The sequence below is a fragment of the Ambystoma mexicanum genome, chromosome 6q, assembly GCF_040938575.1.
Source record: "Ambystoma mexicanum isolate Mex_15411 chromosome 6q, UKY_AmexF1_1, whole genome shotgun sequence".
Classification (NCBI taxonomy): Eukaryota; Metazoa; Chordata; class Amphibia; order Caudata; family Ambystomatidae; genus Ambystoma; species Ambystoma mexicanum.
In genome coordinates this window covers 883,138,611-883,156,772 of record NC_090937.1, presented here as the reverse complement: position 1 = coordinate 883,156,772, position 18,162 = coordinate 883,138,611, and the positions used below count along the sequence as shown (strand labels likewise).

General features: G+C 51.2%; 1 protein-coding gene across 4 annotated transcripts in view; it reads right to left on the bottom strand.

The window, feature by feature from the left end:
• AADAT (aminoadipate aminotransferase) overlaps window positions 1–18,162 on the bottom strand; it is a 1,031,752-nt gene that overhangs the window by 119,711 nt on the left and 893,879 nt on the right. For all 4 annotated transcript variants that reach the window (XM_069631415.1, XM_069631412.1, XM_069631413.1 and 1 more), the window contains exon 12: window positions 13,945–14,051. In XM_069631415.1, coding sequence (XP_069487516.1) covers window positions 13,945–14,051 — 107 coding nt within the window. The remainder of the gene's footprint in view (window positions 1–13,944; window positions 14,052–18,162) is intronic.

Genomic DNA, 18,162 nt, shown 5'->3' with positions numbered 1-18,162 from the left:
AGGTGTGGGGGCCCCCCTCTCCCCCTGCGAATCAAACGAACTGTGCAGCCCGCGGTCAGCCTTGTCCTCGCGGTACATAATCCCTGCAACCCGCGGACTGCGCAGGGCGACATAGGGTGCACTCAAAGCCGGCAACAGACTGGGGGCCTTTTAGGTAAAAAAGGCACGCTGTACAGTGTGATCCCCACTTCCCATGAGGACATTTGACACCTCTTCAGTAAACGGCCCACCAGAGGGCACGTAGGTACGAGCCCACCTCGCCCCAACCAAGGAGTGCGGGCAAAGGCACCCGCTCAACAGTGGTGTCTCATCAGCCAGTCAATGTCACTGGGGAGAGGCGGCCAAGCAGCATCTGGAAAGCCCTGGTCCAAGAACTAGCTCTATCAGACACTGCCCGAAGCGGCTCATAGGAGGACCCTTGGGGAGACGCAACGGCACAGTGTAACCAGTATAGCACTACCCATAAAGTTAATCAAGGTGCTCCATAAAACGAGATCCTATACATCACACTACTAACTACCGCGCTGCAGAATGGGGAAAGACAAACCACGGAAATCAAGCATACAAAGCAGAATGGACCAATATGCTTTCGCCACCACATCTCAGCCGACGGATCAAACACCGCAGTCAGATCCTCTGGAAGACGGGGATACCCTCTCACTGAAAGATGTAATGGCAGCCATCGCGAACTCCCGCACCTCTATGGAAACGAAGATGGATAGTATGGCAGCGGATGTGTCCTTCCTCCGCCATGACTTGCAAAAACTCACCTCTCGAATGGGGGAAGCGGAGCAGCGCATCTCAGGTACGGAGGACAACATCGGTAAGGAACAAGTTACTTACCTGTAACTGTTGTTCTCCAGCATGGGTCTGGCATGGATTCACATGCTCATGAATATTCCCCGTCGTCAGGCTGGGAATCCTCGGTAAAGAAAAAAAAACCAGTATCAGTTTCGTTTCTGATCTGTCTTTCGTAGTAATAACCAATCACTGGTCTCTGCGTCATACTGACCACAGCCAATGACTGCCCTCTACCTAAGCACCTCTGGCAGCCATCTTCAGATTTGGAAGCACGTGAAGTGGCAGTATGACCAAGTGAAGAGCCGCAGAGGGGTAGGCGGGAGGGTTCGCATGTGAATCCATGCCAGACCCATGCTGGAGAACAACAGTTACAGGTAAGTAACTTGTTCCTTCTCCAGCATGGGGTCTGGCATGGATTCACATGCTCATGAATAAAGAATACATAGCAGTACACACATGCACAACCACAGGAGGTGGCAAAGGCTCAACATTAAGCATTACATCAAACTCAACATTAAGCATCTTACCTCCTCACCAGGCTCACCTCAGGCGAACAGGTTGCGCAGCACTGCTTGGCCGACCCTGGACTCCTCCCTGGAATCCCGATCGACGCAGTAGAATTTCGTGAAGGTGTGCGTCGACCTCCACGTAGCAGCCCTACATATGTCCAGCAGGGGCACACCAGAAAGGAACGCCGTGGTAGCTGCGATCGCTCTGGTGGAATGGGCTCTCGGACGGCCAGGCAGCGGTCGGTTTGCCAACCGATGACAGTACATGATACAGCCGGAGAGCCATCTGGAAATGGAAGCCTTCGAGAGAGCCTTCCCCTGATTGACAGGTCCGAAGTTCACAAAGAGTTGTGACGTCTTCCGAAAACACTTTGTGCGGTCCACGTAGAACTTCAGCGCTCTAGCCACATCCAGCGAGTGCAAAGTCCTCTCAGCCGGCGACGGGAAGAACACAGGCAACACCAAGGGTTCGTTGAGATGGAAGTCCGACGGTACCTTGGGCATGAAGGAGGGGTGCGTCGTGAGCACTACCCTCGTGTCGTGAAAAGTCAAGTACGGGGCCTTGCAGGAAAGGGCCTGGATCTCTCCCACCCGTCGTGCGGAGGTGATGGCCACAAGAAACGCTGTTTTCCACGACAGAAACTTCAACGGGGCCGAGTGCAGAGGCTCGAACGGAGGTCCCATGACCTTGGTCAGCACCACGTTGAGCTCCCACGCCGGGGCCGGAGCCTTCACCGGCGGGAACGATCTGAACAGTCCCTTCATAAACTCTTTCACCAGACGATGAGACCACAAGGACGTCCGCCCCGTGGTTCTGGTGTATCGGGAGATCGCAGCAAGATGAATCTTGATGGACGCGTGTGCCAGTCCAGCTTTGGCCAGCGTCAGCAGGTACGGCAGTACCTGGGGAGCCGTAATCCGTAGAGGGTTAATCTTCTGTGCGTGGCACCAGACAGAGAACCTCTTCCATTTGTGTCCGTAGCATTTAGGAGTCGAGGACGCCCTGGCCTTTGCAAGAACCTCCCTTTCGGGTCGTGGTGGAGGATGGCGCCTCCTTCCCTGGAGAGTAGATCCGCGTCCACCGGCAGCTTGATTGGCGGGGACGCTGACAAGTCCAGAAGGTCCGGGAACCATATCTGCCTCGGCCACGCAGGTGCGACGAGGATCATCCTGCACTGTGACCTCTTGAGCTGGTTGACGAGCCGGATTAGCAGTGGCAAAGGAGGGAACGCGTAGAGGAACATGCCCTCCCAGGGGAACGAGAAAGCATCGCCCATGCTCCTCGCCTGGAGAAACCTGCTGGCGAACCTCCGGCACTTGGAGTTCGTCACCGTCGCGAACAGGTCGATCTGGGGTGTGCCCCACCGTCAGAAGAGGCGATCCACTAGATCCTGCCGTAGTTCCCACTCGTGGCACGAGCGCAGCTCCCTGCTGAGTGAGTCGGCGATGGTGTTTTTTATCCCTGCCAGATGAAACGGCACCAGAAACATCCTTTGGGCGACGGCCCAATGCCACAGGTCCTGCGCCTCCTTGGACAGTGCTGGGGACCTGGTTCCGCCCTGTTTCCTGATGTAAAACATGGTGGTGGTGTTGTCGGTGAAGATCCTCACCACCTTGCCCTTGAGGGACGGAAGGAAGGACCTGAGGGCCCAGAACATTGCACGGAGCTCCAGGACGTTGATATGGAGGGACTTCTCCGTCGGGAGCCAAAGGCCTCTCGCGTGCAGATTTTCGGTGTGCGCTCCCCACCCTTCCAGGGAGGCATCCGTCGTCACTGTCTCCTGGTGGTCTGGGGTCTGGAAGTCCATTCCCGCCGTCAGATGCGCGTGGGTGCCCCACCACCGGACCGCTGTGATCCTCTCCTCGAAGCCGCCCGTCGTTTGGATCCAGCGCGCGTCCAGGAACTCCTGCAACGGGCGCATCCGGAGCCTGCACATGGGAATGAGGTATATGCAAGAAGACATCATTCCGAGGAGGGACTTGATGGACCTCACCTTGGCCGCGTCGGAAACCAACATCCGCTGTACCTTGCCCAGGATGGACCTGGTCCTTTCCTCCGACGGGGAGGCCAGAAGGGACACTGTGTCGAGCTTCGCTCCCAGAAACAGTGCGTTTTGCGCAGGTACCAGGTGGGACTTGGCGTAGTTCACGGAGAATCCCAGGTCCGTGAGAAGTTGGACGGTCCTTGCCGTGTGCTCCACGGCGAGCTCCCTCGTCTTGGCTCGGATGAGCCAGTCGTCCAGGTAGGGGTAGACGTGGATCCCCTCGCGGCGCAGCTGCGCCGCCACCGGTGCAAGGCACTTGGTGAATACCCTGGGTGCCGACCGTAGTCCGAAGGGGAGGGCTTTGAACTGGTAGTGACACCCTTGGACCACAAACCTGAGGAATTTTCGGTGCCCCTTTAGGATGGGAATATGGAAGTAGGCATCCTCCAAATCCAACGACGACAGGAAGTCTCCTTCCTCCAGCTGACCCAGGACGTGCTGGAGGGTGACCATCTGGAACTTCTGCGCCTTGATGAACTTGTTCAGACGTCGCAGGTCTAGGATGGGGCGCCATCCTCCCGTCTTCTTCTTCACGAGGAAGTATCTCGAGTAAACTCCGGAGCCCCGAAGCCTCTTTGGGACGAGTTCGATGGCGCCCTTCCTGAGCATCGCCCTTACCTCCAGGAGAAGCTGAGGGACGTGAAGCTCTTTCCTGGCCACGGGGGGGACGCGCGGGCCCCTTCTTTGAAATTCGAGCGCGTGGCCCCGGGCTAAGGCATCCAGCACCCAACGGTCGGTGGAGATGGACTCCCACACGCTGACGAAGCTCGCCAGCCGGCCTCCCACCGGGGTGCTTCAGTGGGGGCCCGACCCCACGGCCGGTTCAATCCTGTTTCGACGAGGCTTTGCCGCCTTGACCTCCTTGGCGACGACGGCGGGGTCCGCCAGACTTGCCTCGTCCTCTGTAGGCTTCCTGAGACGACGAGCGGGCCGCTTGACGGTAGGTGGAGAAACCGCCGCCGGAACCTTTGGAGGCGCCCTTGCCTCCGCTGCTCCGAAAGGGCGTCCGTCGTTGCTGCAGAACCCCCAGGGCCCGGGCCGTCTCCGTGTCCGCTTTAATGGCCTGAAGGGAATCGTCCACTGTTTTCCCAAACAGGTTGTTCCCATCGAACGGCATGTCCAGGACTCTGGTCTGTACGTCTTGACGGAAGTCCGTAGCCTTGAGCCATCCACGCCGCCTAAGGCACACGCCGTTGCCCAACTGGCGAAACCCAGTGTCGGCGATGTCCGTCGCAATAGTGATGGCGTGGTCCGACGCCACCTCACCTTCCTGTAGGATCTCCAGGGCATCCGCCCTCTTGTCGTCCGGTAGGAAGTCCAGCAGGGGAGCCAGTTTGTACCATAGCTCCCTGTCGTAGCGGGCCACGATAGCCAAGGCGTTGGCCGCTTTAATCGTCGTCGCTGCAGACGAGATGACCCTGCGTCCCATAGCGTCCAATTTCTTTCCCTCGCCGTCCGGTGGGGAAGTCGATGTGGAGGCCGCACCCCCCCCCGCTTTCTTCCTGGCCGCCGCGGAGACGACGGAGTCCGGGGTAGGCTGCGCTCGGAGGCACAGGGGGGCCGCGTCCGGGACCCGGTACTTCTTCTCGTACCGGTCTCTTCTAGCTGGCGTCGTGGAAGGGTTCTTGAGGAGGGCGAGGCCCTCATCCCAAATGTCGTCCAGTAGAGGCACCGCGAGGACCGTCTTCCTCTTGGCCTCGCGCCGTTGATAAAGGAATCCTTCCTTTTTCTTCTCCTCAGGGCAGAGTTGGAAAAGCTCGGATGCCCTGGCGATCATGGAGTGGAACGATCCAATCTCGTCGGGCGGAGAAGCCCTGGTGGGAGGTGACGACGGTAGATCCTCGTCGTATACCTCGTCGTCCGTACCCGTCGCTGCCGTGTCAGTCCCCGTATCATCCCCTCGGGTGGACGGGGAGGAGGGCTGGACGGGGCGCGATGGCTGAAAAGGAGGTGGAGGGTGAATCCTTCTTTTCTTGGGCGGGGGAACACCAGAAGGTCCCGGTTCAGGATCCCCCGACGGGAGAGGTTCCTCCATCGGCAACGGCAGTCTCGTCCTTATCTCTGAGCATAAGGACTTTATAGCCAACAAAATGGCCGCCGAGTTGTCTTGCGGCGCTGGCAGAGGGGAATCCGACGGGCGATCAGGGGCCCCGTCGGCACCCTCGACGATGTCGTTGTCACCTGCGTCGGGATCCATCCCGACGGGCCGGTCTTCTTCCACACCAAGGCCGTGGCTTAAGACCTCGATCAGCTCTTCCTCCGAGGTTGAAGCCGAATCTACGATGACGCCCTGCCCCCCCTTTTTCTTCCCCGTCGGGGATTTCACGGGGGTCCTATCGATGGGTACAAAAGAGGACTCCCTCCGAGGTGGCAGGGAGACTCTGAGCCCCGAGGTCGCCACCACTGGTGTAGCCTCCACAGGCTGAGCCAGGGCCGCCGCGACAGTTTCGATAGAGGGCTTGGCCGGATGGATTAAGGCCTTCACCACCTTAGGTGCGCTCACCGCCTTATCCTTGAGGGGGGGGGGACACTGCCTCGCTCCCCCTCCGATGGGGCCTTCGAGCTCGACCGGGGCCTCTCCGGGAGCTTCGCCGGGTGCTCGCCCTTCCTCTTACCCGACCCAGAGCGTTGGCTCGTGGCTGAAGGTGCCGGAGAGGGTGCGCCCTGCCTGGCGCCCGTAGAGCCCGACCGTTTGGCGCTCCCGGTGCCAGCGGACTCGCGGTGCTTGGCCTTGTGTTGGACCCCCGTCGCCGGGGCGTCCTCAAAGGTCTTAGAAGACCGCTCGGATTTCTTCCTCTTCTTCTCGCCTGACGGGCTCTTCCCTTCCAGCCAGTTGGCGGGACGTTGATGGCGGTCCTTCATGGTCCGCTCCGACATATTGCCGCAAAACGCACAGTCCTTCTCCACGTGCGTCTTGTCCTCATGTAAGCAGTAGAGACAAAAGGAGTGTTCGTCCTCCTTAAAGACGTTCTGCAGCTGGCATCCAGGGCAGACCCTGAACAGCTTTCCGGGCGTCGAGCTTCCCTTCTCCTGGGCCATGTCCGGGCCTGAGAAACTTCTGGAGTCCTCCAAAAGCGTAGCTCGACGAAATCTTCACCCTTGAGGGGCGCAGACGAATCCGACACGGGTCCCCGTTGATCGGATGGAGAGTCGGTGGAGCTTGAGGCTCTTTTGACCGAAAAAAACGAAGTTTTTGAGAAAAAACGTGAAAAAATAGCACTAACGCTCGAGAGCAATAGCACGAGGATCCCAACACATGAACGTGCGGTAAAAATCTGAAGATGGCTGCCAGAGGCGGTGCTTAGGTAGAGGGCAGTCATTGGCTATGGTCAGTATGACGCAGAGACCAGTGATTGGTTATTACTACGAAAGACAGATCAGAAATTAAACGGATACTGTTTTTTTTTTCTTTACCGAGGATTCCCAGCCTGACGACGGGGAATATTCATGAGCATGGGAATCCATGCCAGACCCCATGCTGGAGAATATCAATCTACAACTGTCACAGGCACTGCGCCGGCTGAAGACCCTGGAGACCAGAGTGGATGAGGGAGAGGGTAGGTCTCGCCGCAACAACGTCCGTATCCTCGGAATCCCAGAGGGGACAGAGGGACCGAGCATGGAATTGTTTCTGGAGCAGTGGCTAGCGGACATCTACGACCCACATTCCTTTTCAAAATTCTTTTCAGTAGAACGTGCCCACAGGATACCCTCTGGCAAGCCTATTCCAGGAATGCCACCCAGAACTGTCATTGCTAAGCTCCTCAATTACCGCGACAGGGACGCGCTGCTCCAGATGGCCCGTGCAAAGGGAACAGTCACTTATAACGGCTCCCGGATAGCCTTCTTTCCTGACTACACGAGAGAAGTGCAACGCGCGAGACAATCATTTGAACCACTGAAGCGGCAGCTCTCCTTCATGAAAGTCAAGTTCGGATTGCTATTCCCAGCTCAGCTTAAGATTTATCACAAAGGGACGACCACACACTTCACTGACCCTCAGGAGGCCTGGAAATGGGCAGAGACCCACATTGAGGGTGACTGGTCGGCGCGACCAAGGAGACAGGAAGGTAGACCCCGGCCCTGTCCAGACCGGGCCCCCCCCGAGAGAGGCCCCCGGCGGATGTAGAACCAGCAGCTCCGGAACAGGCGGCAGAGCCCGCCGAGCATCGGCCAGAGTGATGTAAACAAACATTGTGAATGGGGCTGAGGGCCACTACCTCCCAGAATGCAACTGGAACCAAATATTGGAAATAAAATAGGTGTGACACCTATAAACAACCTAATTCTGTACTTCATATGCGTGTTCAAGCAATACAACGGTCTCCAGTGAGCTCCTGAGAAGCAGCATGGCCATTTGCGACTAGGACCCCAGCGCTCCCTTGCCTCCTGTTTTCCATTTCCAGTGCCAACAGATCCGGGTTCATTGGTATCATGACCGTGACATCGCCGAGAGGCATTCCCATCTTGAGCTACATATAATAACACCACAAAACCAACATAACGACGGCGGCCACCCGAGGCCACCTCCCAAGAACTTAGACTGTGACTACGAACAGTCGGCTTGGAACCGGTACAACCAAGTAAGACAGTTAAAGACTGGGCAAGGCAAAAGCAAAGAAATCAAGGTTATGGTTATTGTTTAAGGTGTTACCTGTCCTTTTGACAAGGTGTTTGGTTGTTGAACTGGGCAACAGATGCTTCAAGTTGGGTGGAGTATAGGGTGGGGGTGGGGGTGGGGGATTCAGAGTTGTTACGTTGAAAAGTGTATTATGTTTAAAGGGCCCATAACAAATACTCCCTCGCACATGACCCGAATGGAATGCAAGAATAAGCGAGTCTTGACAAAGAACCATCAGACCCATGATATAGTCCAATCCCTTCTCGGACTGGTGGATCATGGCATACTCTTAGATGTACAATACACTGATATCACACATGCACAAGTCACATGGCACAAAGCAACAACGTATATAAGAGCAGAGCCATCCGAGTGATGACATGGAATGTTAACGGGCTTGGAAATAGTATTAAGAGACGTTTAGTCTTACAAGCATTGAACCGCCATTCACCGGATGTGGCCTTTTTAACAGAGACGCACCTGGCTGGCACTAACTGCACATTGTTCAGAAGCACAAATTACCGACAAGCCTTCCATGCCGGATTCACCATGGGATCACGTGGGGTATTGATCCTGATACACAAAACACTTCCCTACAGTCCCACCGTGGTCACCCAAGACCAGGGAGGCAGATATGTATATACGATGGGAACCCTGTGGGAACGCACTATTTCTATGATCGCCATATATGCACCGCCCAACCTACTAACCCCTCTGACTACCGATATTACGCCTCTAATTGTTGACAACACTGAAGGTCTTATGTTAATTGGGGGAGACTTTAACAAGGTCATGGACATAGAATTAGATAGGACACATGTACGATCCAGAAATCCAGATATACGCACTAAACTTGCCACATTCACAGATGCACTAGGATTGCAAGATGCATGGAGGTCTCTCCATCCCAACATAAGAGAATATTCATACCACTCTGGTGCACAGGCGTCCCCTATCCAGGCTGGATTACTACTTTTTACCAACATGTGACATACATGAGGCGTGTTAGGCACACCTGCTCCCCAGGGGTATTTCGGATCACTCACCACTTATGCTAACGATTAGGACCAGCAGGGCACTCCCGCCACCTAGTTGGAGACTGAATGGTTATTACCTGGGGTTTCCCGAACTGGTAGAACATATACAAAAGGTTACCGAAACATACCTTGAAATAAATACAGACTCTGTAGACAGCCCGACAACGCTATGGGAGGCACTAAAAGCAGTATTAAGGGGTGAAATTATAGCCTGGACTGCAGCACACAAGAAAAAGCACCTTGAGGCGATACGCGCAGCTCAAGCCAAGGTATAGGCCGCAGAATCTGCTCACCTGTCTCGGGACCTACCAGAGACACACCGAGCACTGCAGCTAGCACAAAATCAATTACAACACATAGCTTTGGATAACGCAAAACAAGCGCATGCTGCAATGCGAGCGAAAATATACGAAACTGGAGACAAGGCGGGGAAAATACTGGCGTGGTTGGAGCGCAGGGACTTGGGTCTTACTCAAGTCAGGAAACTAACGACGGGGAATTCAGACCCACTAGTAGAGGACCAGGATATAGCAGAGGGATTTGCTAGATATTATGCTGAATTGTATAGTGCACCAACCACACCGCTACCGACCGAAATATTAGAAGAAATTACCCTTCCTATCTTGGATGAACAACAGGTGGTCACATTAGAACAAGAAATCACAGAGGAAGAAATAACCTGTGCAATGTCAGACCTCCAGTCAGGAGAAATCCCGGGCCCTACTGGCTTTCCTGTCGAACTATGGAAAAAGATAGGGGCAAACATAATTTCTCACCAACTCCTGCGCTTGTTTCAACACTCGCGTTCACAGGGTAGCCGCCCTCCAGACCTCAGGAAAGCTACAATAATATTTTTGCCAAAAGCAGACAAGCCACCTGACATATGCAGTTCCAACAGACATATCTCTCTTATAAATTGCGAGACTAAAATACTCGCAAAGGTGCTAGCTAATCGGCTGCAACAAGTCATACACACGCTCGTGCATCCAGATCAGTGTGGGTTTATGCCACAAAGATCTACTAGGCAAAACATATACAGACTACACACAGCATTAGAGAAAACCCCTCAGATACAAAACCCCCTGGCCCTACTATCCATAGACTTTAAAAAGGCATTCAACTGCACTGGGAGGCGGTTTGGGAAATTATGCGACGAATGGGCATAGGCCCTTACTTTATGAGTTGGGTCAAATTACTATACCATCTTCCAGTAGCGGTGACAAAAGTAAATGGGTACACTTCTGAACCCTTCCAGTTAGGTAAAGGCACGAGACAGGGTTGCCCCCTATCGGCATTCATTTTTGCATTAGCAATTGAACCCTTAGCAATCCTATTAAGATCCACACAAACATGGAGTGGCTTCAAGTGGGCAGATGGGTGGGAGGACAGGGTGTCCTTATATGCGGATGACCTGTTGATCTATCTGGCGAACCCGCGAGTCTCCTGTCCCATTGTGTCGCTTTTATTAGAACGATACGGTGCGTTCAGTGGAGTCCGTGTCAACTGGTCAAAGTCCATACTATTCCCGGTGAAGCATACAGATATGGCAATACCAGAGGTGTGCCCCTACCGCATTGAAAGGGAACAATTCAGATACCTCGGTATACAAATTACACACAGACTAACAGACTATGTGGGGAAAATCTACACCCAGTGACAGCCAAGTTCAAGGATGATGTTCGCCACTGGATGTCCCTACCGCTTACACTGCTGGGGCGCGCGGCGCTTTTCAAAATGATGGCTCTCCCCGTTTTCTCTATGTACTACAGAATGCACCATTGCCGATAGCACCCAGTGAGTTTCATAAGATAGATCAAATTCTTAGGAAGTTGTTATGGAAGGGGGGACACCCAAGAATGGCACTTACCACTTTGCAAAGATCCATATGGGAGGGTGGGATCGGGCTCCCTCGACTACAGACTTATTACTGGGCCAGTCAAATGGCAATAGTGAATGACAAGTTGCATGGGGATGCCACTCTACCGCATAACATATTACAGGATACTGACGCGCAGGAAAGACACATCATGAGCCTCCTATACAGGAAAAAAGATCGATCGGCTGTCCCATCCATGGCATCGCATGTAACCCTAGTTTGGGCAGATATACATAAATACTTAGTTTGGGACAAAAAATGTACTTTAGCACAACCACTCTGGAACAATAGACATCTCCCAGAGGTGAACAAACTCCCTAAATGGGAGCCAGTTGGGCCCTACGAAAATTGGTGAAGTGGTACAGGACAATGGGATAATAGCATTCGCAGATCTGTCTGCCACCTTCGAACTTCCACCTAATGAACAATACCACTATATACAGCTTAAACACGCGCTGCAGGCTCACCTCCCTGAATTGAGTGACATACCTGATTATTCCCCACTAGAACGCAACATATTCCCAGAACTGCTTACACAGAAAGTCACATCGACTATGTACAGTGCCATCAACTCCTTTGCCACGAAAGAGCTATCAATCCTGCAAGCCAAATGGGAGAGGGAGGTGGGTGACATACTTCCAGAGGACTGGGTGACTGCTTTACTGTACCCTAGGGAAACGGCCACTTCCTCCAGGCTCAGATTAATCCAATTGAAGATACTACATAGGGTGGCACTATTCAAATGGGGAAAGGCTTCGAACCCACACTGTTTGAGATGCAAGAGAGAGGAAGGCTCCTTCTATCATATTCTGTGGGAGTGTGCCAATATCCAACAATACTGGCAACGATGTTGTGATGAGCTGTCAAGGGTAATGGGAAAGAGGATACTCGTAAATGCCAAACATTTACTGTTGGGGATAGAAGAGGACATTGATCTTACGAGGCATGAGAAAGCGCTCTTATCTACCACCACAGCGATACTTAAAAGGAATATAGCGCAGCTCTGGGGCTCCGAAAGAACACGGAGCTTTGAACAATGGATCACGGATGTGGACAGTTGCATTGCTATGGAAAAAATCTATACTGCTAGGGGGTGCCCAGAGAAAGCGCAGAAAATATGGCAATGCTGGGAAGCAGCGCACTAATAGTAACTTATAAGGATGTGCAGTTACGCCATTCAGAGACTTGCAAATGAATTGGTGAATATAACATGGATGAGACAAACTGCTGTGATATGTTTATAAGCTTGCTTTTAAGTGATCAAGGCGGGGAGTTGCTGGTGGGCGGGTATGGGTAGTTTTGTTTACTCCGCTGTGCGGGGCTGTACGTTTTGTGTTCTCAAAAACCAATAAAACGTTATATTAAAAAAAAAAATGGACCATGTGAGTCTAATTGATAAAATGACAGATCACATTTTAGAATGATTAGTGACATGAAAGCGAATACATTTCAAATGAGGTTGAGTCAGGTAATCATTATGGAGAGAGAGGGGTCATTATCATGGGATAATTGCCCATCCCGAAGGGACAAAGTATAGGTCCACACATTGGGGAAGGGCAATTGTTCCAAATGATAATGGCCCCTGCACAACATTTAAAAGTCTATTAGCACAATATGGTAATACCATTATAGGGATGCACTTTGTGTCAAATCACTCTTATGTTTGTAATCATTGCAGCATGTGAGTGCCTGCATTTTGTTTGGCTTAGAGGCAGTCAATATGACTTGCCTTGTGCCAACAATCTGGAATCTCCTGCTACCCATACATATTGTTGCCTCCTAAACCAAACAGGGCTGCTATGTATACGGTATTAAAAGACAGAACTATTTTTTCTAAATCCCTTAAAGGCTAATAACATTACAATTCACTGCTATTAAGAACACAATCGCAGCAGCTGGTTGCCTCTGCGATTAATCAACCTACTCTTAATATTAATGGATGATGCTTAATGATGATGCTCCCTTAACACTGACAAGACTGAAGTCTTGTTCTTTCCTTCCAACTCCCTACCCTCTCCATCTCCCCCTCCACTCATCCATGTTCCCCCTTCTAATCTTCCAATCTCCAACCATGCTCGTAATCTAGGCATATACTTTGACTCTTCCCTCTCCTTCTCTCATCATATCTCCCTCACTGCTCTGGCATATGGCTATCATCTCTTCAACATCCGTATAGTCCGTCCCTCTCTCACCTTCCATGCTACCAAACTCTTAATTTCCTCCCTCATCTTCTCTCGCCTTTTCTATTGTTCTTCTCTCTTCTTCGGTCTTCCAGCTTCCCATCTTGCCCCCCTCAAATCCCTTTATCACTCTGCCATACGTACTCTCCGTCTACTCTCTTCTCATGACTCTATTTCCAACTCACTTTCTTACCTAGGATGGCTTCCTTTCCACTCCCAGATTACATTTCACTTTCTTTGTCTTGTCTTTAAATCTCTTCATGACGTTGCTCCTCCTTACCTCTGTTCTCTCCTCTCATTCTATACCCCCTCTCACTCCCTTCGTTCAGCTGATCGCTTCTTACTTTCTGTTCCCCCACCATCATGTGCCTCTTCTCGTTCCCGCTCCTTTCAGCTTCTTGCCCCCTTACACTGGAACTCCCTACCTCGCTCTATCCGCTCCTCCCACACCTATTCCTCTTACCGCTCCTCACTAAAAGAACTTCTTCACTCCCCTCCCTGATACCTTCCCGCTCTCTATCCCCTCCCTCCTTCTATTATCCTCTGTTTTCTTCTTATCTTTATCTGTCCCCTTCTCTCCTATGATCTCCTCTCTTTTGTTGCTCACTTCACTCATTACTCTCTCCCTCTCGATCCTTTTCTACCCCCATTCTCTCCTCTCCCGTTTTACGTGCAAATTGTTCTAAATACTGATTTTATGGTTTGATTCATGTTTACTGTTTTGCATCTACTGTTCCATGTTTGATGTGTTACGTGTTAACTGTAAAGCGCCTTGGATTAAGGCGCTATATAAAACGATACAAATACAAAATACAAATACAAATGATGCGTTTGAGGGCCAACATGCTTATTTTATTGTTGTAAATATACATTACCTCTTTCTTAAAGGCCTTTTCCATAATTAGATTCTCTGTATCAGATATCCTCTTTAACTTTATCCATAAAAACATGCCAGCAGTAGGGCACTGCCACTCAGCCAAACCTAGGGGTCAGAAAGCATATTAATGACAAAAAGTATCTCTGATGTGTTTTGGCATAAACAAGAAAAGCAACATCGGCTAGGTCATAAGCATTTTGAAGAATGTAAATGTTACACGTAAGAGCATTTTGCATTGGCAATATCACAAAGCTTCATTTAGTCAATAGAATATTTTCAAGGCTATGAGGAAAATCTCATGGTCACCGGAGAGCAGCTCTTTCTGCCTCCTTAAAAATGTCATTGTGCAACCCATGCTCTGGGGCTGCAATAAAACACCAAATTCCTACTAAGAAATGGAGTGGTTTCAAATCTGTGCAATACAATCAAGATGCCCGACTGTATAAAGCAGAATGGGACTGGATCTGGAAAAATTGCCCTCAGAGTTAGTAGCAATTAGGGATGTGGGAGGCAGTGAACAGTTCCAAGGCCAGACATATCAAGAAAAGGCTAACCGGTATATTTCACACACAGGTAATTTAGTTTGTTAAGTTTGTGTGCGACTCCTATTTTCAAGAAACATTTAAAGCAACACCTATTGTCAACTGCCTTAAATTGTACTTCACTGAATTGATTTGTTTTAGCCATCAATGCTTATTTTCTTCTTAATTATTGTTGCAATTGTGAAGAGCTTTGGTTAAAAGAGCTATATAAAAGGAAAATAAATACAACAATCTGAAAGAGGTTACATTAATTCACTAGCATATTTTAACTCTGCATCAAAAAAGAATGACATATTATGGACTAAAATAATTGAAGTGCCTGCACCAATCGTTATCACAGGTTTTCCCATATAATGGAAACCAAGTTGACTGTCCTAATGTTCCCGCCTCCTACCCATTTCTAGAAATGAGCCTTTCCCTAGAACTTTGGAACCGTCGCACAACAAGGAGCGCTGCAATGTCTCGGGAGGATAGCTCAGGGGCAATGCACTCGCCTTGGAAGCAAGACGATGCAGACCAACACAGGTTTCATACCCGCGCTTAGAAACCTCTCTGTATTAAGCGGTTATAAATAACCAACTATAATTATGTATTGCAAAGGATTGGCCAAGCTAAATGATGACTATTTAAAAGAATTGCCTTTTGAGTCAGAACATGACTACCACCATAATGGCCTGGTCCGACGCCACCTCCCCTTCCTGAAAGAGGGCGAGCGCTTCAATCTTCTTGTCATCGGGGAAGAATTCCAGGATCGGGCCCAGCTTGTACCAAAGCTCCTGGTCGTATCAGGCCAAGATAGCCAGAGCATTGGCCACCTTGATCCTGTCCGTGGCAGTGTAAATGACTCTCTTCCCCATGGCGTCCAACTTCTTCCCCTCGCTGTCCGGGTGAACTGATGATGATGAAGCCAGTTTAGCTGAAAGTTTCCTTGCGGCAGCCGACACTACCAAGGCCAGTGACAGTTGTGACCTCAAGCACTTGGGAGGGGAGTCCGGCACCCTACATTTCTTCTGCAACCCGTCTGGCTTGGTTGGAGCCATGCATGGGTTCTTCGCGAGGGCTAGGCCTTCCTTCCAAATGTCCAGAAAGGGCACCAACATGATAGTCTTCCTTTTGGACTGTCGCTGCTGATGCAAGAAGCCCTCTTTCCTGGTTTCCTCGGGCACCAGCTGGAAAAGCTCAGAGGCCCTGGAGATCATTGAATGGAATGATCCACCTTGTCTGGAGAGACCCTATGAGGGGCGTTCAGGTGCAGTGATGCATTGTCTGCCGGGACAATGTCCTCATCTTTGTCGGTTCCCATGGCAGTGTCCGTACCAGTGTCCCTTTGCATATCCGGGTCCGCTGGTGGAGTCGGGGCCCGACGTGGTGGAGGAGGCTGATGAGGAGGCGTTTGATAACTCTTTCTCTTCTTACTGCAGCACCACTGTCGTTGCTGGGGGCAACCTCTGCTGGCGCTCCGAAACCAGGGTGTGGAGAGTAGACAGGATGTCCATGGATATGTCCCTTGGCTGCGAAGGGAACAATGGATTGCTAGGCCCGGCACTTCTGGCGTCGTTCCCGTGGACCATATGGACGTATTATTGGTCATTGTCGTCCATGGATGAGATGTCCATCGATTGGAAACCAACCTTGGAGAGCTGTTTTGGGGCATCCTCGGCCCCCCCCTTCCCCTTTTCCTCCCTGAGGATTTTGAACCGGGAACTGGGCTGGTGCCTCCCCCACCACCCCCTCGGGGGAGCCTGAAGCCTACACTGCTGCCTCGGCGGCCATGCCACGCCTTGGAGGCAGGGATACACTTTGGGCTGTAGGAGCCACACTCGATGGATCGGCGACAAAGTGGTCGACGAGGACTTTGGCAGCGCTGGTTGAGTCTGCTTGGGCTGTGCGCCCTTCTTCTCTTCCTCCGGCCTAGGCTTTTCTGATTTCTGGCATTACTTGGCCGGGGTGGATGACTTCTTCCTTGAGGAGGAGCTCGATGGGAGGCTGGCTACGGAGGCGGATGGCGATAGTGATCGCAGCGTATCCAACCTGGGACCCGCATAAGCGGCGAACCCGGTGGACTCGGACATGCAGTCCTTGGCCTAATCTTGGACCCCCACGGATGCAGCGACCTCAAAGGATTGAGCTCATCCCAGAGGAAGACCGCTCTTTGGACCGGCCTGTCCTGGGCGAGGCATGACGCTGCACGGAGCACGGGCAGAGGCCTTGTTCGTATTGAGCCATGCCGTCAGCCTGCTATGCCTGTCTTTCATTGTCTTCTCCGAGAAGCTCAGGCATATCTCGCGCTCCACCTTGATGTGGTCCAGGTACAGGCAGTAAAGACATTGTATATGTTTGTCCTCCATGAAGACGTTCCGTAGCCTACACTTTGGTGCAGGGCCTGAAGAGGGTCCTTCCCTCCTTTTTCTCCTCCGTCATGGTCGGAGGACACAAAGTAGGCCCAAGAAACTAGGACAAATCTTTGCCCTCGAGAGGCGCAAAACTTCACTGACAATGGATCCCTGTTGCTGGCCGATAAAGAAAGAGCACACAGGCTCTGGTGGAAACAAAATTTTCCCATGAAAAAACTTGGGAAAAAACATACAAATAGCTCAGAGAGCAACTAAAGGACTCCCAACACTGAAGCGTGTGGAATAATCTGAAGATGGGGGCAAGAGGCAGGTCTTAGGGAGAGACTGTCATTGGATGGGGGCAGTATGATCTAGAGGACAGTGATTAGTTTAGAGGAGAAATACAGTTTTAAAGTGAAACTGTTTTTTCTTTTACCGAGGATTCCCAGCCTGACGACAGGGAATATTTATGAGCATGTGAATACATGCCAGACCCCATGCTGGGGAAATGAAGGAATCAAAAACACTTTTTGTAAGCAGTATGTGCAGCTTTTGCAGAGTCCAATTATGTTAACAGGGAAGCTAAAAATGTCATTGTTGCAGCCAACCTTAAGTTCCAACTAAATCTTCTGTCCACATCTCCCTGGCATCTCTAACCACAGAAACGCCTGCAGCGACATCAATGTCAAATCAAACTTAAGAAAGGCACTTTTCAACAGCTAAAGCTTTGTTACAGATAGTGAATCTGATATTATGTGCAACAGTTTTTTAATGACTAATGTGCTCCTTCTTGAAGTGTTTTTACCAAGCACTGCTAGGATTGTGAATCGGTTTCAATGTGTACCAGACCCTTTTGCTAGACACTTTGTGGATTTTGGACCCTTGACATAATTTTCATCACATCCTGCTTGCCAGAGCATTACTCCCACCATACAGACAGTTTATAAGGCCTGCTCAGGGCTGTGGCAAATTTTGCGGCAGTGACTCATTCTAATAACTGACATAGGGCAGAGGGAGAGAGTAAGGACCTACAAATGAGAGCAAGCTAACCCTCTCTTGGTTACCTGTCAGGATTACAGTAATACTAGTCTAACTACAGAAGGTGAAAATAAGGCTGATACATAGACATTTCCAAAGTGTCTCTCAAAATGTATTACTTCAGTGGTACAGAGCAACTGCACGAGTTAGTTCTAGTCCATCCATGATGAAACCCTCCAATTTAGCTGCTTGAGTGATTGACTTGGCTGCCAGAAAGTTGTCTCCCCTCTCTTGTCCATTTAGAGAAACCACCAATAGATTGCTACGTATGACAAATCCGATGGTGTCATCACTCCTTTCCCG